A 22,538-nucleotide genomic window follows, 5' to 3' on the forward strand; every position below is an offset into this window, starting at 1 on the left:
GTTTTAGACATAATGTGTATGAGCAGCAAATATTCAAGAAACAAGTATTAACTAGCTAAGAGTTTTAACCTGGCAAGATTTTATCCCCTCAAGAAAGATTAAAACACACCATAGCATTGACCATCTTTAGTGGTAAGTTTCCCTAACAGTTTTTTTTTAAAAATATCTTCAGACAGCACAACTTCTTTTTCCCCAAGACAGGATAGAATATTTTAAAACAGCGAACCTGATTAAACAAACATGTTAAAGGTGATTACAACAATAAACTCACATGGAGAAAGTTCAGAGCAAAATCATGGCAGTTACACTTTGAGCAAGGAGCAGGAGGCACTGACATATTATTCAAGCAGGCATTCAGAGCAAAATTACGCAGGGTTGGCCTTGGAATTAGTGAACAGAGCGTTAGCACCAAGCAGCATCTCATTAGATTGAAATTCTGTCAAACGTTTTGATTGCTCACCACACTCTTCAACTGCTCTGTTTTGTTCTGAAGCCTTGTGCACCTCTGCAGCAGCAGTGGGACCACTTTCATGTCCACCTACAACACCCCAGTCACTGCTGGTGAGACTGGGATGGGCTTGGCTTGCAGCTGAGGCTTTGTGCCCAACTTCGGACGTTTTAAGTTTGGTTTGCTCTTGTTCAGATTCATCTGAGCCATTAGCTAAGGCTTTCTCCTCCAAGGAAGAGCCTGAATAAACAGCAGGAGGAATTATTTATACTTTGTTAGGAACTGCCCAGACTGCACTTTTCAAAGGAGAAGTACTTTTGGTACCACTGATGAGCTAGAGATGATTGGCCCCAGCTCAGACCAACATCACCACTCTCTCTGGACACTTTCAGAGCCTGGTTCTGCCCTTTACTTACCACAAACACAACAAACTCAACAAGCAAAAAACAAGAGCAGGAAGACACAAAACTATTTCCTGTGTTAGGATTATTGTTGTGTAATCATCGAGGCATGAGGAGCAGAAGTGCCCAGTATCTACTTACATCTCCAAAATTCATGTTCATCTCACCAACATCCCTTCAGCCTCCAAGGGAGGAAACACACAAGTGCTCCACAGCTGCATAATCATTATTTCATATACCACCATCTCAACTGTGTCTTTTTCTACCCCACAGATTTAGGATGATGCTAAAACATAAGATTTAATTCACCTAAGATCAGGTATGTGCATATCTAGCAGTATTTGGATCCATACGTGACTTGCTTTTACAGGCAGTTCTAAGGGAAGCAAGAAGGGAACTTAAATCATCTTTTCGCATGGATCAGCAGGTTTCTGCTTAATTGCCTAAATTATTTTTTCCAGCCAGACTGAAAAAAAACCCCCAACAAATTAAGTAAAGAGTTTGTGCAGCTCAGAGGGTGACATGTAAAAGAAGATACTTTAGAGTTACCTGTTTTATGGGTATTGGATGGAGATGCAGAGGTAGGAAAATAAGGAACCTGCCCAGCTGTACCATGCAGGGTGGATAGCACTGGAGCCTGGGCTGGAGGGACAGGTTGGAGCACAGCCCTCTCTGAAAGCAGCTGCCCAGCCTCAGTGGCAGGATGGAAAGGCTGAGAGGTGGATTGAGGCACCAGTTTGGGGGTTTCAACAGGCCCTTGCATAAAGTCACTAAATTCTTCATCATCGAGAAAAGCAGAATGGGAAACAGATACAGCACAATGGGATGGTGTGGGATGATCTGCAAATGGAATGAACACACAAGGCAAAGTGATGAGGAACAGGGGTCACGGGCAGGAATGTGGAAAAGTGGCAAACACTGGGAATACACAGCAAATGGGTGAGGAGGAGCAGCATGGAGTCTGTGTGCTGACACGTCAAGGGTGTCACTGGCACGAGGTAAAACTGAGCAGCCCCTTCCAGCCACTCATCTTCTCTCCCAGGATTTTAGGATGTGAACACTGAAACTTGGTTCTTAACACTGGCTGTGAAAGTATTCTGTCTGTCTTGAGCAGACAGGGTCAGAACAAATCCAGAGGTAATACTTCAAACTGGACATAATGGGGTCTGTCAGGGGGACATTCTCCCTCAAAGGAATGTTTTATCCACAGAAACTCAGCAATGTATCATAAAGTACAAAAGAAATGTCTGCTGATGTAGACAATTTTCTGCTTGATCCCTTCCAGTGTTACCCATTTTAACAGAACTGGTGAAGGACAGGCAAATCTACAGACAGAGGGAAGTTGTCAGAGATCACCTGTAACTGCAAACTTACCAAGGAGTGAATCCACAGCAGAGACACAAATTTTATATAGGAAAAAGCTGGCCTAGATAAGCTTTGTTTCAGGCTAGACACTAAGAAAACTACACTACAGACCATAAGAAGTCTTAAGTGGCAATTGTTGCCAGTGTAATTACTGAGAACAGAGGCTTGGTTTGACCATGCCCAACAACACATCAGCCAGTTGTGACACTCCACTCAAGTCTTTAAATATGGTTTTGATCATTCTTAGCACTTAAATACCACTTCTCATCTTCAAAAGCACTCTGCAAAACATTAATTAATGCTTTGACTAGAAAAGAACAAACGCTTTATCAATTTCCTTGATGTTTCACATTTAGCACAGCACATGAGGCTTTCTGTTTAAGATTTCAAGTCTTTTAATAAAGGCTCATATCTATCAATATTTCACCCTCATACCCTGACCTAGCAAACAGTTGCCAGAATGACATTTGATTTTACAATACTGTTAATCCACTCATTTTGTACCACCAAATAAAAATATTTGTTGGAATTAGTTCCCCCTGCTGAGGATTTCAAACGTTGGAGTTTTATTTTCAGTTGGAAAATGAGGAAAATTACAAACCTGGCTTTTTTGGATGTGCTGCTGGTGTTGGGTGCATTTTAGCATCTCTAGAAAAGCCATCTAAGTTCCCTTTAATGGCTTCCAAAGCATCATCTCTGCTTTTTTCACCTGTCTGAAACAGCACAGAAAAAGTTTTGAAGAATTGACAGAACAGCTCAGTTTTCCTCCAATACCCACACTTCTTCAGTACCAGAATTAGCAATGCCTGCTGCTGGCAGAGTGTAAAGGACTGACTCTTCCAGAGGCTTTTCAAGCATCTCATGCAATTCCCACTGATTTGCTTGTTGAAAGAGACCCTCCCATTAAAAGCTATTAAAAAAAAACCTGAAGAAAGAAACACCCCACTTATTATCAGGCCATACCTTGGGTTTCACACTGCTCAGAAGTCTCAGCTTTTGTTTCTGCTCTTCAAACTGCCGCCGTTTCCTTTCTTCCTCTAAGAACTTCTGCTGGTGCTCAAACCTCTTCCTGAAGGAAAATTATTAAAAAAAAATATATATATATATAAATAATTTTTATGAGATTTTTCACATCAGGTTTGTGCTTGATTTCTCCATTTCTACAGTCTCAAATTCACATGGTTTGGTGCACACACTCCTGCTTCTTCTCACACCTGAACAAGCACCACAAACTTCAGAGGCAACGGGATATCCAGCAATATTCTACAGCCCCAAACAATGCTGCTGCAGAGAAAGCACATCTCCCCCTGACAGAAGGACTGCCCAAGAGCCAGGGAGGCGTCACTTACTGCTGCTCCTCTGCAAACTGCTTCTGCATGTCGGGGCTGTACTGGGGGCCGGCGGGGCGCATTCCCAGGAAGGAGGCCTGTCCCATGTAGGGCATTCCAGCTGCTGGCATCGGCCCCAGGGCCATGCCACCCTGCAAACAAACACAGCACACAGCTCCAGGGCATTGCTTTCAGCTCCAGTGTATTTTTTTCCCCCATAGAAAAAGCCAAAGCACTGGCAGTGCCAGCAAAGTGGAGTCTGCAGAATGCGGAGCTGGGGAGTGCTGGAGGAGCAGTGCCCTCAGTAGATGGCACTCTTCCTCTCCACAAGCACTCAAACTCGCAGCTTTTGGGAAAACTGGCAAAAATCAGCTCTGCAAATCCAACCTGCCCCAAGAGCAGGAAGGTTACAGCCATCCTACACCATTCAGTATGGGTTTTCTTGGGATTTCTGGTTCCTATTCTAAGGGATTTCATAGTATTTTTATATTCCCTCCTACCAAGCACAGATGCTGGAAAATGTGGTCTAGGCATTTCCCAGACAATATATGATAACAGCCAAGAGGAACCTTGTCTGAATAAACTGTATCAGAAGCATTTGCTGAGAAATATATTCTGGGACATTTCGAGCAGCAAAGCTGCCTAATATAGAAGGAGCCAGAAAATAATTTACTTTTCTTACCATTCATTTTGCATTTGGTCTCAGAACACGTAGGAAGAGAACAAAAGTTGTTTATTATTTTTAGACCAGTTCTCATAAAAACATCTTCCTACTATAAATTTTGCCAGAATAACATAATAAATTGCAGTTGGGGGAGGGAAGGGAGTATAAGGACATGGCAAAACAATAAATTCCATTTGTGACACAGCAATTTGGTTAGAAAGTCATGCAAAAGCATTAAATTTCAGCAAAGTGCAAATTTGTACATAAGCACATATGGTGCTAAATAGAAAACAATAGATTAAAAGAGAGAGAACATAATATTATCAGCTCATATTTAATTCTTACTCCTCAATTAGCAACAGCAGCACTAAAGACAAGTTCTTTAAGGAAAAAGAAAAATGATAGTGATAGGATAGAGGGAATGGCCATAACCTGAATGAGGGCAGGCTTAGATTGGCTATTAGAGAGAAATTCTTCCTTGTGAGGGTGGTGGGGCCCTGGCACAGAGAGGTTGTGGACTCCCCATCCCTGGCAGTGCCCAAGGCCAGGCTGGATGGAGCTTGGAGCAGCCTGGGATGGTGAAAGGTGTCCCACCCAGGTGTCCACCCAGGCAGGGGTGGAACTGGATGAGCTTTAATGTCCTTTTCCCCCAAACCAGCCTGGGGCTCTGCAGTTTCAGCCCACATTCCCTGCCACACACCTGCATGGCCATGGGTCCAGGAGGCATCTGAGAGCCATAATTCATTCCCATCATCCCTGGCATGTTGGTCTGCATGACAGGAACCATTGGAAACCCTTGCTGTTGCATAGGAATCATCCCTGCAATGAAACAGTAAACAAGCCAAGTGCCCAGTTAATGGTAAAAGCTTTTTTTTTCCCCTTAACTAACTCTTCCTCCCCCATTTAATTATTCTTTTTTGTTTACTAAACCAGTAAAAGAAAGTAAAAAACTCTTGAGTTGTGCTGGATGGCTTAAAAATAAAACCAATAAAATTTGCTACACTGCAGGTAGCCACAGAATCTCCTTAGTTTAAACACTGGTCAGTCTACAGGGAAAAATATTACAGGGCTTTTCAGTAACTAAGCTGATGAATTATCCCACCATCCCAAAGATTCTCTGTGGGTTTCTTCCCATATGATTTTTGGAAGGGTCATTTCCAATTAAAAAGATTTAATTAACCAGGGTGACTGGTGCTGGTAATTCCCATTCCTCTTGAAACCAGCAGCTTCTGAAAATAAATCTTGGGAAATAAAGTCAACCTTTCACAAAGCAACTTCACACTCTGACCTGGCTGGATAATTTGTCTGTAGGTTAATTAGCACACTTTGGGTTAATTAGCCCACTACACATGTTAGAATGGTAACCATACTTGTCAGTAAAAGCTAAGTGTGCACAAAGTTGGACAAACCGAGCTGGAATGTATTAATTCACTGAATAAAGCAAGTGTGTTATGGTTCAGTATCTTCCTGCCTCACATTTTGCTGTCTTGGGAGACAAACACTAACACGCACTTGTTACCAGCACACCATGAGATAATTATGCAAAAACACTCCAGGAGGCCATGACACAGGCAGGAATAATCCATGAATCAGTCCCTGGGATTTTAATAAAAAACTCTCCGTTTTCCCCATAAATTCTCTGCATATTTTCCCCTAATTAAACAAACAGCACCGCATCAGGAATGAGAACAAAGGCAATTTAAGGCTGGGGCTCTCCCATTGTATTAATACTTTCCACACAGGTTGTGACTCTTGTCCCGGGGTCTTGATGTGCTTTGTAAATATTTACCAGGTCTTGCAACACCCACACAGCATGGGTGCACACAGCTGGGAGATGAAGCAGAGAGAGGTGAAATACCACACTCAAAATAACACCAGAATCCAAAAGGCCAATTCAGGTTAAAAAGGGAGATGTAGTTTTCCTGGACCTTTAATCCACATTCTGGTGACACTGCCTCAACAACACACAGGAGGTTTTCCCAACAGAGGAGTGAGAGCTGAATTCAAAGGCAATAACCAGCTATGGAGTTCAATTAATAATCACACCTCTGAACATCATTGCAGACCTGGTTTAGGTCTAATTTGTCTAAACAAAATCAAGGACTTTGTGCTCAAAATGTGAAGCTGTTACGTACCTTGAGGGGGGCCCAAACCGCCTGCGACGGGAAACATGAAGCTGCAGGAAGAAAACAAGAGTACATGAAAGTCTGTCACTTCAGTGCAAATGGAAAATCCACCTCGACTTCCATCACCAGGAGCCTCCCACCTTCTGGTCAGCACCTGCAGGTCCCACAGAACTCAACCCATCCAAGGGAAAAGGTTATCCCTCAGCAGGATCCCGAAGCACCCCGGCAGTGCAGAGCCAGGAAACACAGAGCTGATCCTCCCAGCAGCCCTGACATGGCTTTGACTCATCCACATCACCCACAAGAGACTTTCAGCACCCACACAGCTTGGGAACAGGTCAGTGTGCTGTGTGGGCTAAGCATGGAATGAATAAACATCTCCTCTTTGAAGGATCTGACTCAGCAGGACCACCAGAGAACAATTCTCAGCTGCTTAGGAACAGCTTTTCTGAAGAAAAATAAACTATCCGCAAAACCCCATCACTTTTTGCCCCCTTTAGAAACATCACAAAATAATGGAGTTTCTATTTTCTCAGTTATCTAATTACAACAAAAATAGCACCTTGGAGAAAACATTCATTCACATATCGAGGGTCAAGTGCACCTAGAGGCAGAACCATTAAAATTTCAACTAAAATCCTAATGGAAATTGCTAGCCCTCGCTCTCAAACAGCTGCCAAACAGCAAAAAAGGACCTAGTTTAAAATTCTCATTTGCAAGCAACTTGCAGAAACCCACGTCAGCAGCAATTTCCCAAACAAGAACCTCACTCAGTGTCCCAGGCAGTTATTACATCAAAGTGCTGTGGAAGAGAAACACACTCATAGATATTCAATGTTCAATTTCAAGCATGGATGTAAAAGAAACTGACAAAGAGTACAAGAGAAAATGCCATCAGAAATGGCTGCAGGAAGTCCTGAAAGCCAACCTGGTTTATAAATATAAAAGAGCCATGTAATATGAGCACTAGGATAAAATAAGGAATTTAAATTATGCATTTATCCAGGAGCAAACTGCGCCTCCCCACTGTACAGGCAGCAGGTCACACGGTCACCAAGACAACCTATTTGCTCTTCACTTCATCCTCCACTCAGCGTCTTCATCATCCTGAAGCTTCTTCTTCAGCTCTGAGCACTGCGTGCTGATTTCTCTTTCCACAACTATCACACACCTGTGCTTCCCAATGGTCCTGTCCTGCCATCCTCCACCCCACATCTGGGGCTCTCCCTCTGAAGAACTCTGCAGACTCACACAGCTCAGCCCCAAACAAGTGCAGGGCTTGGTTCTCACCACGGTCAAGGTCTGTTTAACTCAACTCAGTCATTTTAATCCACTCCTTGGCATACAGTGTCAACATGAAAACAAATAGAATGATGAAGTATTAAATGTAATTTCCGAAGATCTCCTAAGCATGTAGAACTGTTCTAAGCATCATGCTTCCCTTCTTGCTGGGGAACCTGATCAACAAGAATTCTCCAAACCAGCAAATGCAATGTAAACTGAACAAGCGTCGGGAGGTACCACGGCTTGTTGGGAGCAAGTAAAGGCCAAACTATTAAATATTTATCCCTTTCTACAGAGCTCCTGGTTTATTTATAAGGCTCTGCTGAAAAAAATAAAAAGAAACAATCAACCAAAAACCCCTCAGCTGATTAGAGGGCACTGGAAGAGGAGCTGGTCCAAAGCAAGCTCTGGCAGCACAGCCCCGTACTCAGATCCACCACAGATTCACTCCAGGATTCAGCGTGCAACTGCCAGCACCAGCCACGCTGGCACGGCCACAAACCACTCCACCAATGGGAACTGATGAGTGAAGTTCTTTTTTGGAGATGCAGAATTGCCCAGAGCAATCAGAGAAAGCAGCTGGCTCTCGTGGCTGAGGGAGCCAGCGCAGGGACGGTCCTGTGCAAGAGCGCCCTGGGCACGCTGCACAAATACAATGAGGAGAAGGGAACAAAGTGATTACCCTGCAACAGACCTCTTAAAGCAGTACCAGAAAGCTGTACATTCCTACTAAATCAGTATTTGAAATATGGAGCATAAAAAGAACACCAAGAAGCCCCAAACCAAGCAAGCAACAGCCTCAGCCAAAACGCAGGAGCGTGGGGAGCAGCAACTCCTTTTCTGAATGGAGACTTCACTGTAAGAGCTCCAAACCACACAGAACGTTTTCCCATCCACAAGTGGATTTTTAAACCCCTTAATTCCCAAGCAGTACAACTCCATCAATGAAACAGACTGTCAGAGTATTTTTGAATGGCAGAAATGCATAAAAATTAAAGTGAAATCAGGCAAAGAACCCACACAGACACAGAACAGAACTTTTCCTCTACCTCCAGAGTTTGTCCTCAAAGAAACCGAAATACTATCAATGGGCAATGGTGATTTGTAAATCCTTTTCTTTTTCAGAACCTTTATTTCTGAAACTGACAACAATGACAACATTCCCAATAACACTGACAAAACCATGGGATTCGGATTTCCAAGACAACTCAATGAGCTTAATTGTCAAATGCAAAATTTCCTCAGCCTCCCTGGAAGTAGGACAAGAGATAAATAGCAGACAAGAACCTACATCGAAAAAAACACATTACTAGAGTCTTCAAAGGTGGTGAAATCCAGTTTTCCAACCTCTCCAAAAACACAGCAACATCTCTTTTAACACTGGTTTTTTTTCCCTTCTGACAGTATTCCGCAGTCCTCCCTGCGGCCAAGGTGCCCTTTGTGAGAAGGAGGGGAAAAGGGAAGTCCCCAGGGAGGCTGGGTCCCAGGAGGACACAGACAGACAGACCTGCCCGGCAGTGACACAACATTTACTGTGGCGGCACCAAGCAGGGCTGGCAGAACCCCCAAATCCTTCCCACCCCAATATCTGAGATTGCAGCTGCACAGCCTGACAGCAAGTGGGGCGCAACTGCCCAAGCCTGGACACACGGGGGAGATCAGCTAGGCCCCCAAAATGTGAATAAATCTCAGCAAAATGCAGAGATACCGTGGCTGCATTCCCAACAACACACCTTGGACCTCCCCATCCCACCCAGGACCCCACATCCCGCCTGGGCCCCTGATGTTCCGTGCAGGATCACAGGTACTACACCTGAGACCCACATACCCCACCCAAGACCCCACAAAGCTCACTTGACAACCCACGAACCCCACCTGGGACCCCCACCCACGATCCCACGAACCTCACCTGAGACCCCACGCACCCCACCTGCGACACCCTGCCCCCACCCAGGGTGTACCACACCTGAGACCCTACAGACCCTACCTGGGACCCCCAGACGCCAGCCAGAAACCCCGCACAGCCCACCTGGGCCCTGCCATCCCACCTGCACTGCGAGCCGCCACCCCAGCCCTCCCATCGCCCCCATCTCCGCCCGCCCCTCCCCGCGTCCCCTTCATTCCCCATCATCGCCCTCCCCTCTTTGTCCGCTCCCTCTCCGCAGCCCCTCGCCCGCTGCTCCCGGTCACCACCGACCTGGCGGCCCCGGCCGCTCCGCCGCCCGCCCCGCCGGCGCCCCCCGCGCCGGGCCCGGGCCGCAGCGCCATCTTCGCGCTCGGCCCCGCCGTCTGTCAGCGGAGCGGCGGCGGCGGCTTCCGGGGCCGGCCCGGGCAGGCACCGCCCCTGGCCCCGCCGCTCCCCGGTTGCACGGCTCCTCGGTTCCTCTGGTCCACAGCCCCAGAGAATCACAGCCCCACGGTTCCTCCGTTCCACAGAGCCACAGCCCCACAGAGCCACAGCCCCTCGGTTCCTCCGTTCCACGGCCGCACAGAGCCACGGCCTCTCGGTTCTTTGGTTCCACAGAGCCGCGGCCCGTCGGTTCTTCCGTTCCACAGCCTCACAGATGCACAGCCCCACAGCTCCTCCGTGTCTCAGCCCCACAGAGCCGCAGCCCTACATCCCCTCTGTTCCACAGCCCCACATCTCCTCGGTTCCACAGTCCCACAGGCCCACATCCCCTCGGTTCCACAGCCTCACAGCCCGGCTCCATTCCTCCGTTCCACAGACCCAAAGCCCTGAGGGGTATCGGTTTCACAGCCCCTCGGTTCTTTGGTTCCACACTCCCACAGCCCCTCGGTTCTTTGGTTCCACACTCCCACAGCCCCTCGGTTCCTCAGCCCCACATCCCCGGGAACGGCCTGGATGGGGATGAGTGCCCCAGTTTCCCCTGTGGAACGCCGGTTTCCAGCATCCAAACCACCGCTTTTCCGTAAAAAGGAAAATAAAGTGCTGTCTTTGCGCCCCACCTCCCCCAGGGGTCACTTGGGGACGTGGGACAAGAGCCTGAAAGTGACAAGACAAGGGACAATGGATTCCCAGCGACAGAGGGAGGGTTAGATGGGACATTGGGAATAAATTCCTCCCTGTGAGGGTGCTGAGGCCATGCCACAGGGGGCTGTGGCTGCCCCATCCAAACTAGATTAAACCAAGACAATCCTGTCCAGAAATTCTTCCTGAAAGGATTGCAGTTGCAAAGAAGCCATTCCTGCCTGACTGGAATTCTGATGACAAAAGCAGGGTGAGCTGAGAACATGCTGGGCAGATGAAGAGAGGGAAAATGCACAGAGCTGGGCCTTTTTTGCCTGCAGACTTGTTCCACTGAGGCTGCACAAACTGGTCTCTGAATTAGCATTTTATGACCTTGTTTATTCTAGGTTCAGGCTCAGTTATAAAACCATACCAAATTAATGGCATGTATTAGTTTATTTCAAAATAATTTTATTGTAGAAAAACAGTAGGAAGAGCAAGGCTTTACGTTCACATACAAGTGGGTTTATTTTGGCATTTTTGAAGGGTCCAGGAAGTCTCTGACAGCTGCATTCATCAAACCTGATAGTAAACATTGTGTGGTTTTTGTCTCTGAATCTCCTGGAAGTGTCTAAAAAATGTATTAGGGGTGATCTGAACACAGACAATATTTTCAAGGAGCAGTACAAAACAGTGTGAAAGTAACACAAGCTGATGCTGGTTTTGAACTACTCTCAGAAATACACAGCATTCACTGCACGAGCACATGCTCCAGCTTCTATAAGAAGCATCCAGGAATTCTCTTCTGGCATTGCAGTAGAGACTTTCTAGCATGTAAATCTCCACCCTCACCCCAAAGGAAACATGAGAAATGTTCTTCTCCCTTCACCATCACTGCCATCTTCATTCTTCTGTTCCAGCACAGATAGATGTGTCAGCCCCAGCTCACCAGTCTGAATTCAGCTTTCTGCAACAGTCTGTAATTTACTGTCATTTTTGTCTTCTTTACCTTTCTTCTCTCCCTTAGTATTTTCCTTTGTAGTTTTCCTACAAGAAACACATTGGAGATCAAGACATCTGAACATAACCAGTGGTTTAAACTCAGGCTGCTGTCACCTGACACATGGCACCACACAAGGAATATGTTGTCATTAATCCAAGCTCCAGTAGACAGATTCTGACACTAAAACTTCATCAGTAAAATCATTATGACTGGGTGGTTCATCCAAACAAGTTATCTATTTCTTTGCTTAAATTTTCTGGGCTGTTTCTTGATAAAAAGCAACTCTTACCTCCTCTTCAGCAAAAGCTACTTACTTTTTTTTTTTGTCTTTTTTCAAGAAGCACTTTGGGGTGGTACAAATGGATTCTCTTGTCAAAGGTTTCTTAATGAATTTCTTCTTTTGTTTGCTGAGAACAACATTTAGTGAAGAAAGGTGAAATTACTAGGGTTTCAGTTGTAGAAGCTTCCTAAGTTATTAAAAAGCACTGATTAAAAGACTAGTTAACTGCTGAAATGAACATACCTCTGCAGTTTGGGCAGATGTTTTATGTATTCTGGCACAGGACAGCCAGCTCGCTGGATAACGTTGGCAATACTGGAAAAGACAGGAGGGAATAGATCAACTCCAGTGCTTGGACAAGTGATAAATATTTTTCTTGTGGAAAACAGCAAACCAAATAAACTGGCTGGTTTGCTGTTGGTCTTTTCTTTTGTGGTGATTTTTTTACAAAGCAAGAAATAAAGACATTATTAATCCGGACACATTACCTCCGTAATAAAGGTTTATCATCTTCTGTAAAGAAAGTGACTGCCTTTCCTCTGTGTCCTGCTCTTCCAGTACGACCTGCCAAGCACACATTTTGCAGAGTAGAGATTTTAATTCAGACATCTCCCTTTATTCCTCCTCACAGACCAAGGATATACCAGGCACCCAACCCTCAAACATTGCTCCCAGTGAATGAAAGCACAGCTGTGTCTGAAAAATCTAAATAAGGTTCACAGAGTGCTGACAAAAACAAGAGCATCTACATTAAAGACCTCAGAAATGAGGAAAAGGAGGTGATTTGTGCCTCACCTATCCTGTGGATGTATTCCACTGCACTCGTTGGCAAATCATAATTGATGACCATGTTCACACCTTTGAAGTCCATCCCTCGAGCCAGTAAGGCAGAGCAGATGAGCACCCAGATCTTCCCAGCTCTGAAACTCTGCACTACTTTGTCTCTCTAGGAAAAGAACAGAAAAGATATTTGGAAACAGTTCCAATAGCAATTGAGAAAAAAGGTGAACTTGTTTCCCTAAAGTTGTCATGATGTTAAGGAATAAAACTAAACCTCTGAACAAAAACCTGCAGGAATTTGCTGCCACAGTTACCTGGAGTTACATTCCAACACTCCTGCTTTTACTTTTCTTTCTAAAGCATTTCTTGAAAAGAAATAAAATCGTCCTACCTGTTGCTGAGTCTTGTCTGCATGGATGACATCCACATTGATGCCTTCATAAATAAGCTCATGGAAAAGCTCTTTAGCCCTCTCAATGGACTGTACAAAAACAAGGACTGGAGGAGCAAAACCCTGCAAAAGAGTAAGTTCATCTCAGGTTCCAAAGTCCCTTTCCTTGCAGAAACTGAGACACAGCAGATTTGGGCAATGGTTTAACACATGTCACAGAGAAGAGTTTGACCTGGGAAATTGGGAGTCTCTGACAGACCATAGCTCAGCTGAACAGGAACAGGCTCAGTCTCTCCAAAATACCTTTTTAACAAGCTCTCTCATTGCTGTTAGTTTTCCTGTCTCAGATCCAACAAACAGCAGCTCTTGTTCTACTGTCTCTGCTGCAGAGTTTCTGAAACCAGAAATACAACAGAAACACTTCAGTATTTTTATATACATTAACAAAAACTTATATATTAATAAATATATGTAGTATCTATAACCCCCATAAAAATATAACTTGGTGGATGAGAAATACTGCACAACAAAAGCAGTGCATGCTCCTAAGATTGATGTTTATTTGATGATAAAGTGATTGGCAAAGGAAAAGAACACTTTATTCAACACAAGAGAAATATCTACATGCCTACACAATTTTCTCTGGAGACAAACAACCTGCAGTGCTGACTAAGAGCAGCCACAAAACCAAGCAGGCTGATGATGCAGAGAAAACAATTTCCCATTAATTTTTTTAAAAAAAGAAGCAGACAACACCTACCTTGCCCCAACAGACACCAGCACAAGGTTGTCCAGGTTGAGCTTACACCACTCCTCCACATCATGGGCAAAGGTAGCGCTGAACAGGGCCCTCCTGGCCAGGTGGGAGGTGCATGCCAGGAAGATTGTGCCCAGCTGCTCCCTGAATCCTGACTTGCCATCCTCAAACAGCTTGTCTGACTCATCCACCACCAGCCACTCCACGCTAGGAACAAGAGGTTTGGTTTTCAGGAGAGCCATTCCTGAGTGGCAAAGCACACTGCAAACAGACTCTCCTACCTGCTCAAGTCTATTGCTGGAGGATCTTCCTTCAGCAGATAAATGAGTCTGTTGGGAGTAGTAACCAGTATATCTATTAAAAGAAAGGAAGCAAAATGTCAAAAGACGACACAAAATAAACCCAACAAACAGAGCACCAGTTCCAACCCAATGTGCCAGAGGTACACTTTAGCAGAGTCCATGTCCTCTCACTTCCCATTTCTTCCCTGCCACTTTTTAACCACCTCTTTAAAACCACACAGCCCAAAGACAAAGGTCAGTGACATTTTTAATTTTTAGAAGCAGTTCAGCCGTTAGAACAGTTACCAAATTTCTTGGAAGACTTGGGCCCAAACTTCTTGGCTGCCTCAGCTGCCTTGTGGATCATGTGGATTCTGAAGCCTGTGCCCTCTGCCAGCTTCACCAGCTCCCGGTGGGTCTGCAAAGGCAGCAGAGATTGGGTTCCCAAATTGAGCTGATGAGCTTTTCTAACCACAAAACTGCTGGCCATCGTGGAGTCATGGAATGCTTTGGGTTGGAAGGAACATTAAAGCCCATCCAGTTCCCCCTGCCATGGCAGGGACACCTCCCACTGTCCCAGGTGCTCCAAGTCCTGCCCAGCCTGGCCTTGGGCACTGCCAGGGATCCAGGGGCAGCCCCAGCTGCTCTGAACAACATAATCCTGAAGGTAGAGCTTCAAACCTCACCCTGATTTCAGAGTTAAGAGAAATCTCTCTGACTTCCTTAGCAAAATAAGATGCAGCTCTTTAACACACATTATTCACATCACTACCACATGTGGCTCCCTCTTTCCCATGAATAAAAACTGCCCAAAGGTGGCATTTTTATTTCATTTATCAACACAGCTTTGTTATAAAGTTACCCCTTGAAATTCCAAGTTTGGGACAAACAGATAAATCTCTCATAGCAATCTCAAGTAGGAAAGGAGGTTTTAAGAGCACCTGAGCATTGGGCAGTTTAAAATATGATCAAAGAATCTTGAGCCCCTAATCTAATCATTGAGATTAGGCTCAGATAATAGATATGTACCTACTCCACAGAAGTCAAAAGACTTGAAAGAAACATCTAAATTAGCTTTCTCTGATATGTGAGGGCAATAAAGGAAAAAAATATTTACTGAGCTGCTGTTTTGCTGATGCAGAGTGACAACACTGCAGCCCATCAGGGTGAGGTTCCCTCAGCACACACCTGGCTGGCAAGTTCTCGGGTGGGTGATATGATCAGAGCCCTGAATCCTTTGTTCCTGGGTTGTTTCAGATGTGTTAAGAGAGGGATACAAAATGCCAGTGTTTTCCCAGACCCTGTAGGAGCTGAAGCCAGAAGCTCCCGGCCCTGTAAGAAAAAAACCAAACTTATATTTCAGCAAGGAAAAAAAGAATAAAAATTCCATTCCCACAAATATCAATGCTGCAAACTGACCCAAAATACCTCAGGCAAAGCACAGATGAGGAAAAGTGAAAAAGCCAAGCTCTCAGTTTGGATGAAGCTGATCCAGCTGTGACAGTGCCACAAGGCAGCCCCAGCCCCAGGTTCTGTGGGATCCCTGAAGCCCCAGAGAACTCACGTGCAGCATGACAGGAATTGCCTGCATCTGGATGGCTGTTGGGACATGGAAGCCTGCAGCCTGGATGTTCTCCAGGATTTTAGGGTGCACTTTGTACTCCTCCTGAAGCTGCTCAAAGGTGGCAATGGGGTCAGGGAGATCTGTTCCCTGGATGCTGATCCTGTGCTGGTGCCTGAAGCGATTGACCTGCGAGGCAAAAGACAAACTCCTTCCTTTTAATTCACACCACAAAACTCACCATGCATGGATTCCTCTCCTGGCTCCTTCCCCCACACTCCTTCACCCTACTCCAATGAGGAATCACCATAAATAAACCCCAGTTTTGGATCAAACACCCACAGAACACCAGGCACCTCTTGTTGTACCACAATTCCCTGGTCCCACCTTTTCTCTCCTCAAGCGTTCAAGCTTCTCTGCAGTAGGTTTTTTGTCTTTTGCATCTTCAAATTTTGCTTCCAGAGAGGACATCCACTTTATTCCATTGTTTTCTGACAGCTCGGGCATTGATACTGCTCCTGGAAGTTGCAAACAAATTGAAATTTCCTTTAGTAAAATACAGACAGGCATGATTTGGAGACAAAGAAATCTCAGAAGCTTTTTTCTCTCATTCTCAATAAAGCTAATGCAGACTCCAGAAGGATGGCAACCACATCCCCAGCTCTCAGCACTGAATCCTGGCCCAGTTATGAGATCAGCTCTGAGCCAGGCCAGCCAAGGAACCCAGAACTGGATGGGCTTTAAGGTCCCTTCCAACCCAACCCATTCTGGGATTCCCAGATGGTTCTGTCAGGTATACATGCGTGTGTGTGTACAGATACCTCGTGCCTTTTTCTTTTTTCTTTTCCCTTCACCGCTTTCTGCCGTTCTTTTCCTCTTTCCATCGTTTTTCTCTGCTCCATCTTTCTGCTGCTTCACCTCCTCTTCAGCCCCTGCGAGCCCCCTGCCCTCCCCGGCAGCTCCCTGAGGGGCTCCCTCCTTGTTCCCGAAGAAGTCGAGGCTCTCCAGTGAGACGCTGCCGCGGTTCCCTTTAACCACCTGCGGGAGAGCAGGAGAAGGGTGAGACGCCATGGCCGGGCCCCGCTCCTCAGCACCGCGCCCGGTGGGGACAGGGCTCCGGGGCCTGAACCGCGCACGGGCCGCTCCCCGAGCGCTCCCCTCGGTGCCCCCGCACCCCAAAGCGCTGCGCGTCGAGCCCGAAGCGCCGCACGTCAAAGCGAGCGCCGGCTCCCAGGCGGCGGAACAGCTCGTGGGTCTCCATGCTGCCCCGCTCCCGGCAGCCCCCGCGCGCCGCCGGAAGCGGGAGCACTTCCGGCCGCTACCATGGCAACGGCCCGCGGGCGGCATGGCGGCCCGTTACCATGGCAACGGCGCCGGCTTCGCTAGGCCGCGGCGACATGGGAACGGCTATCGCGACAGCACGGGGCTGGAGAGAAAGGTTCCTTCCCCTGTGCGCAGATGGGAACGCTGTCGCGACAGCACGGGGCTGGAGCGGGAGAATTCCTTCCCCTGTGCCCTGGCGATGCCTCCGTGTGGCCCCGTCCGGCTCGGCCTGGAGCCTGGCAGGGAGCAGAGGAGGGTGCGGGTGCTGCGCCGTGCACAAGCACTTTGCTAATCTTTGATTTATACCCATACAATCCTGCCTCGCAAGGTGCCCGAGGAAAGAAATGCTTGAGGCCGTGGCAGGAGCAACCTGGCAACTGGCTGAGCTCCTCGGGGCATTCAAGAAAGTTTGCCCAGATTAAGATCAGAATTTATTTCATTAATGTATTTATTCATTATGATAAGTTGTGAGGTCCAATAATGCAGGTAAGTCTAGTACTCTCTATCAGATCAAAGAATACAGATTTTTTTCCCTGGTTATTCATGAAGGAAAATAAACAGAAATTTAATTAGCAGCAACAGAAATTATTTAATGTAATAAAAGTCTCAAGGGCTAAAGGTTTATGTTGCTGAAATCCAAGAGCTCTAAGACATATAGGCCATGGCTCTTCCTCCTGTAATATTCACTACTTTAATAACAAACCTTGAGATGAAAAATTGGGTAAACCTGATCCTCCCCTCCGCCCTTCTCTGCCTGATTTATAGCACTTTTTCTTTGCCAGACCTTTAACTTCCCGGCACACGGGTGGAAGCAGAGCCGGGGGCCAGGGTGCAGAGCAGCACAGCGGTGACATTTCCCTTTCTTGTGTCCCCAGCAGCGCATTTCCAGTGAATAAAGAGCCAGCTCTGCATCCTGGGTGCAGTTCCCAGGCCCAGGCTCCTGCTCTCTGCTGGTTGCTGCGAGAGGATGGCAAAGAATGTGGAGGCATTTGTGTAACAAAGAACCATAAATCATCTCCAGTATCCATCACTCACCAAGGGATGCTGCTGGCAGATCCAAGAGTGAGGAAATGGAATATTCTCTCCATGGGTCAGCTGGGAAATCCCTCTGTGTGAGGGTGAGGAGCTTTCCAGGGCAGAGAGCCCCATGCCAGGAGTGAGAGACCGTGGAACATCCTGAGCTGGGACCCACAGGGACCATCCAGCCACCCCAACAGTCCCACCCTGTGCATCCCTGGGAGCGTTGTCCCAAAGCTCCTGGAGCTCTGGCAGCCATTCCCTGGGGAGCCTCTTCCTGTTCTGTTTAGGAAGAAGGGTTTTACAGAAAGGGTGATAAAGTTCTGGAATGTTCTGCCTGGGGAGGTGGTGGAGTCGCCATCCCTGGGTGTGTTTAACAAAGCCTGGATGTGGCACTGGGTGCCAGGGTTTAGTTGAGGTGCTGGGGCTGGGTTGGACTCGATGAGCTTTGAGGTCTCTCCCAACGTGGGGATTCTGTGTTTCTGAGAATTCTGTGAATTTGTGGGAATTCCCAGGAACCGGGGAGGTGGTGGAGTCACCATCCCTGGGTGTGTTTAGCAGATAGGTGAGGGCAGATCCCATCATGGTGCAGAGCAGATCGGGTGAGCTGTGCCACTGTGCCCCAGGCACGGAGCTCAAATAAAATCCCATCAGATGGCAAAGCAGCCCAGGTGAGTGCATTTATCCCGCCACATGCACAGCCACGTCCGAGCCCCTGCAGCCATGGGCTCCTGCAGAAATCCAGCATCTGTTGGCCTTGTAAAAAGAGGTAAAAATAATATTCCAACAGTGCCAGAGAAGAGCAACACGAAATGATGAGGCTCCAGCTGCTGGTGTGCCTTTTCCCTGTCATACACAAGTGACCCTGGACAGAGCACGCAGACACGGGTCCTTGTGCTTTGTGGTGGACAGTCACAGACCCAGACAGGTGTGTGTCCGTCTGTCCCACAGGTGTGAGGCAGGGGCACAGGACAGCGTGCCCCGTGCTCCATCACCCTCCCCACATGCCCACGAGAGTCAATTAGCCCGGCTGAGCACACTGCTGACCTCTGGCCCCTGCTGTGTGCCCCGATCCATTAACAGGCCCCCGGCCCTCAGCTCTCAGTATGAATTGATGTAGCATCCATTCTCTTGCAGCACAGAAACATGCGTCCTCATTCAGCTGTCCATTTCCACTTTCTGTTCCTTTGTGCTGCCCTTCTGTTCCCTGTGTTGCTAACCTGGTCACCACTTCTTGACCCCACGTCCCCGTCCCTCCCAAGGGTGTTGTAATCCCAACCACTACCAAAAAACTTTTACTTTTTCCCCCTTTACTCACATCTTGTTTAGCGAAAAATGGTTTCCAGCAGTGTGGGAGCTTTGATCCCCTATTCAAGAAATCCTTGCAATGTTTTTTTAAAGACTTCCTTTCTAAGGCAAATGAATTCTTCATAAAGGGGGAAATGGTGTGCTGGTTGGGCTCTGTTCATCTGAGGAAGACAAATGATCTGTTTTATTACTTGAAAAGCAAAACAGTTGAGTGTGTAGATTTGTGATTTATCTGTAATTAAGAATCCATTTGAGCAGCATATTAATTACAGAGAAGAGAATTAGTTTTGCTGAGTAGAAAAGTAAAATCAAAGCTCCTAGAATTAGAAGACAACATAAAATGCCTGAGGCTTTGGTTTTCCATGGCTCTGCACTATGCCTACACTGGGATAGGACAACCCTAGGGCAGATTTGAGTTTTTAGACTTTTAAATTTCCTCTCTGGGTCAGAGAAATAAAGTCCAGGGGCTCAGAGACCTCTCCCTGCGGGTGCTGGTGGCTCCCCCAGCACTCCGGTTCTGCTCGGGGCTGCAGAAGGGGAAAGGATGCTGCAGGATTCACCGGTCCCTGGCTGCTGCTGGTTCAGGACAGCAAACTGTCCCAGAGGTGCTCTGCTGCTCGTCCTGGCTCACCCCTGTGCCCCATCACACCTGGTCACGGGCTGGTGCAGCTCTGCTGCGGGCACATCACGGACACCGCAGGGCAGCGATGGGCGGTGGGATCAGCGCCTGGCACAGGGAGCGCTCAGGCTGCGGGTCCTGCCCGGGCACAGCCTGGCACGGCCCAGCCCTGTACGGCACGGCCCGGCCCCGCACAGTCCAGCCTGGCACAGCCCGGCCCCGCACAGCCTGGCACAGCCCGATCCTGCACGGCCCCGCACAGTACAGCCTGGCACAGCCCGGCCCCCACAGCGGCACACCCGATCCTGCAGTCCAGCCTGGCACGGCCTGGCCCTAGCACAGCCTGGCATGGCCCCGCTGGCGCTGCCCTTCCCGCGGGCACTCCCGCAGAGCCGGGCACCGGGCACTGGCCGGACTGGCAGAACGGGTCCGGAGCGGCCGCGGGTTGTGTGTGTGTGTGTGTGTGTGTGTGTGTGTGTGTGTGAGCCGCGCTCTTGTGCAGCCGCACCTTCCTCTGTGTGCCCGCACCCCGGGACACCGAGAGAGCGTTCACAGCCCCTGAAACGGCTGAGGTGCCAGCGTTCCGGTGTCCCCAGGGCCGACCCACTGCCGTCCTGGCCAGCAGAGCACCAGAGGGGTGACCTGGGACCCCCTGAGCAATGCAGCGTCTGCTGCTGGCCCGTGTGAGCCCAGCCAGCTCCAGCTGCTCACAGCCCCAGTACCGCCCTGGCACCAAGGTGGGCACAGCACCGGGCTGCAGCCACAGCCCTGGGGACAGGGACAGGCACCAGGCCCCCAGAACTCAGGCCTGGACAGGTTTCCCTGGCCCCGTTCCTCCCGCAGAGATGAAAATGCTAAAGCCTCGTGACAGCCCGTGCATCCTCACGTGCAAGGAATTCCCTTGTAAGCAGCTTTGAACTGTAAAATAATCACCCGGCCCTGTAAAATTGTTTTGGTCATAAATGAACTTTGTCACGGCTCTGCTGGTGTCTTTGCCCCGTAACAGCTGCATCAGACACAAACACCACGTGCCTGACAGCAACTGGAGGAAAAAGGCATCCTCCAGGAGCTTCATTTGACATGACATGGCATTTTCCAGCAATTTAATGAGGCAGCCAGGGCACCCCACCCAGGGCTTCTCCGGGCAAGGTGAGCTCCAGGGACAGCCCCAGCCCCAGCCCAGCTGCTGCAGAGGCTGCTCTCAAGAGTTCTGTGTGGTATTTACCACCCAGAAAGGTTTCCTCAGGCTGATTTTTAACTCAAAACCAGAGGAAGTTTCTCCCCACGCAGGAATGTGCAGCACCCACAGCGCCCTTAGCAACCTGCCCTGATTCCCCCTTCCCAGGGCTGCTGCCCAGGGGTGAGAAGGGACAGCAGAGAGTCACTGTTCAGCAGCTCCAGAAACCCACACCTCTGGGGAAATGATCTGTTATTAATCATTTGTTCTGCTCACATTACAGACTTTATCCTGTCTGCTTCATCACACCGTGCTCCGTGGGAGCCACCTGCTCCATCTGTGCCTTCATTTGTTTGTATCCTCTGCCCTTTTCCCCCCTTGTTTTTTTGGCTCTGTCCTCTCTTCCTTCACCACATCCCTCTCTGGAGGGGTCAATTCTCAAAGCCTCCTTTTCCCGAGGTTTTCACTTACCTTCTCTGCAGAGCAGCACTGACCCTGGATTATTTCCCAAAGGGTTTTCCACACCCCAAGCTCCATCCTTTCAGCCTGTGACTCTCCTACAGCTGGTGCAGAAATCAAGCCCCAAAAGGCACTGCATCAGCTCAGCTGCAGCAGGTCCGGTGCCTCCCTCTCCCACCTGGATTGTCCATTCCTCCCTCTGCAGGGCCACTTCAGCCTGGATTTGCACCAGCCAGGAAAGCCCCACATTACTTCACATGGCCATTAACCCCACGAAGGTCCCACCCTTTCCCACTGCTGTGCTCAGAGTCACTCAGCTCTGTTAGCTCTTCACAAGCAAGGCTCTCCAGAAGCTCTCCAGCCCCTGGAGCACACCCTGCCACCTCCCCCTGGGGCTCAGCATCCCTAGCACGCAGGGCTTGGCTTTGGCACTCCCCTCCTAATTTCCTAACTGGTTTGCTTAGCACTGGGCTGCTAAAGCCAGCCGGGAATGAGGGAGCACTGCTGGGACAAGGGCAGCATCATTAGGGGGGTGAGGGTGGCTCTCCCCACCTCCAAAAGCCTCCTGGCTAACACCTGGGGGTGCACAGGAGACCCTGGACATGCAGGCAGGTGTAAATGAGATGGTCATTGCAAGGGACAGCAGCAGGGACGTGCCACCAGCCCGTGTCCCCTCAGCCCCACCTCTGCCAAACCACCACACACGGTCACTGTGGAGTTCACAGACCACACAGCAGCAAAGGCTCAGAAAAAATGGTGTTTAATTATGGTATACATTAAATTAAATGTAATTCTGAGTATTGGTCTCCAAATTCCTGATGACATTCACCAGTGGGCAGCTCCTGTCAGTCCCAGCCAGGGTGAGGGTCCCACTGTGAGTCAAAGAGCCTTTGTCAGCCCAAAGAGAGCAGCCAGTGCTCTCCTTAGCATGGCTATCTGTCCATGGGCACCTCTGCTGATGTCCACCTCTCGAAATCCCTCTCAGCAGCTGGCACATG

General features: G+C 48.3%; 2 protein-coding genes across 3 annotated transcripts in view; both read right to left on the bottom strand.

Moving 5' to 3' along the window:
- SYNRG (synergin gamma) overlaps positions 1-9,884 on the bottom strand; it is a 35,636-nt gene extending 25,752 nt beyond the window's left edge. The window contains exons 1-7 of one of the 2 annotated variants that reach the window (XM_030962572.1): positions 9,814-9,884; positions 6,342-6,382; positions 4,907-5,025; positions 3,564-3,694; positions 3,178-3,283; positions 2,816-2,927; positions 461-688 (exon numbers count right to left, since the gene is read on the bottom strand). In XM_030962572.1, coding sequence (XP_030818432.1) covers positions 461-688; positions 2,816-2,927; positions 3,178-3,283; positions 3,564-3,694; positions 4,907-5,025; positions 6,342-6,382; positions 9,814-9,884 — 808 coding nt within the window. The remainder of the gene's footprint in view (positions 1-460; positions 689-2,815; positions 2,928-3,177; positions 3,284-3,563; positions 3,695-4,906; positions 5,026-6,341; positions 6,383-9,813) is intronic. The other variant, XM_030962573.1, reaches the window with a different exon arrangement.
- Positions 9,885-10,962: 1,078 nt separating this feature from the next.
- Positions 10,963-16,919, bottom strand: DDX52 (DExD-box helicase 52). The gene is made up of 15 exons (XM_030962644.1): positions 16,812-16,919; positions 16,459-16,675; positions 16,025-16,155; positions 15,641-15,826; positions 15,265-15,408; positions 14,383-14,494; positions 14,077-14,149; positions 13,799-14,002; positions 13,342-13,432; positions 13,039-13,161; positions 12,663-12,813; positions 12,356-12,431; positions 12,111-12,182; positions 11,902-11,994; positions 10,963-11,631 (listed from the first exon to the last, which is right to left on the bottom strand). Exons 1-15 carry the CDS (start codon positions 16,896-16,898, stop codon positions 11,544-11,546), a joined length of 1,848 nt encoding a protein of 615 aa, XP_030818504.1. The 5' UTR covers positions 16,899-16,919; the 3' UTR covers positions 10,963-11,543.
- Positions 16,920-22,538: the final 5,619 nt, after the last annotated feature.

Source organism: Camarhynchus parvulus, chromosome 19 (genome assembly GCF_901933205.1).
Source record: "Camarhynchus parvulus chromosome 19, STF_HiC, whole genome shotgun sequence".
NCBI lineage: Eukaryota > Metazoa > Chordata > Aves > Passeriformes > Thraupidae > Camarhynchus > Camarhynchus parvulus.

Coding starts and splice junctions, on each gene's coding strand:
- DDX52 (XM_030962644.1), bottom strand. CDS start 16,898: ATGGAGACCCACGAGCTGTTCCGCCGCCTGGGAGCCGGCGCTCGCTTT. Junction 16,676..16,811: donor TCGACGCGCAGCGCTTTGGG/GTGCGGGGGCAC, acceptor GCTCTCCCGCAG/GTGGTTAAAGGGAACCGCGG. Junction 12,432..12,662: donor GGAATACATCCACAGGATAG/GTGAGGCACAAA, acceptor TGTGCTTGGCAG/GTCGTACTGGAAGAGCAGGA.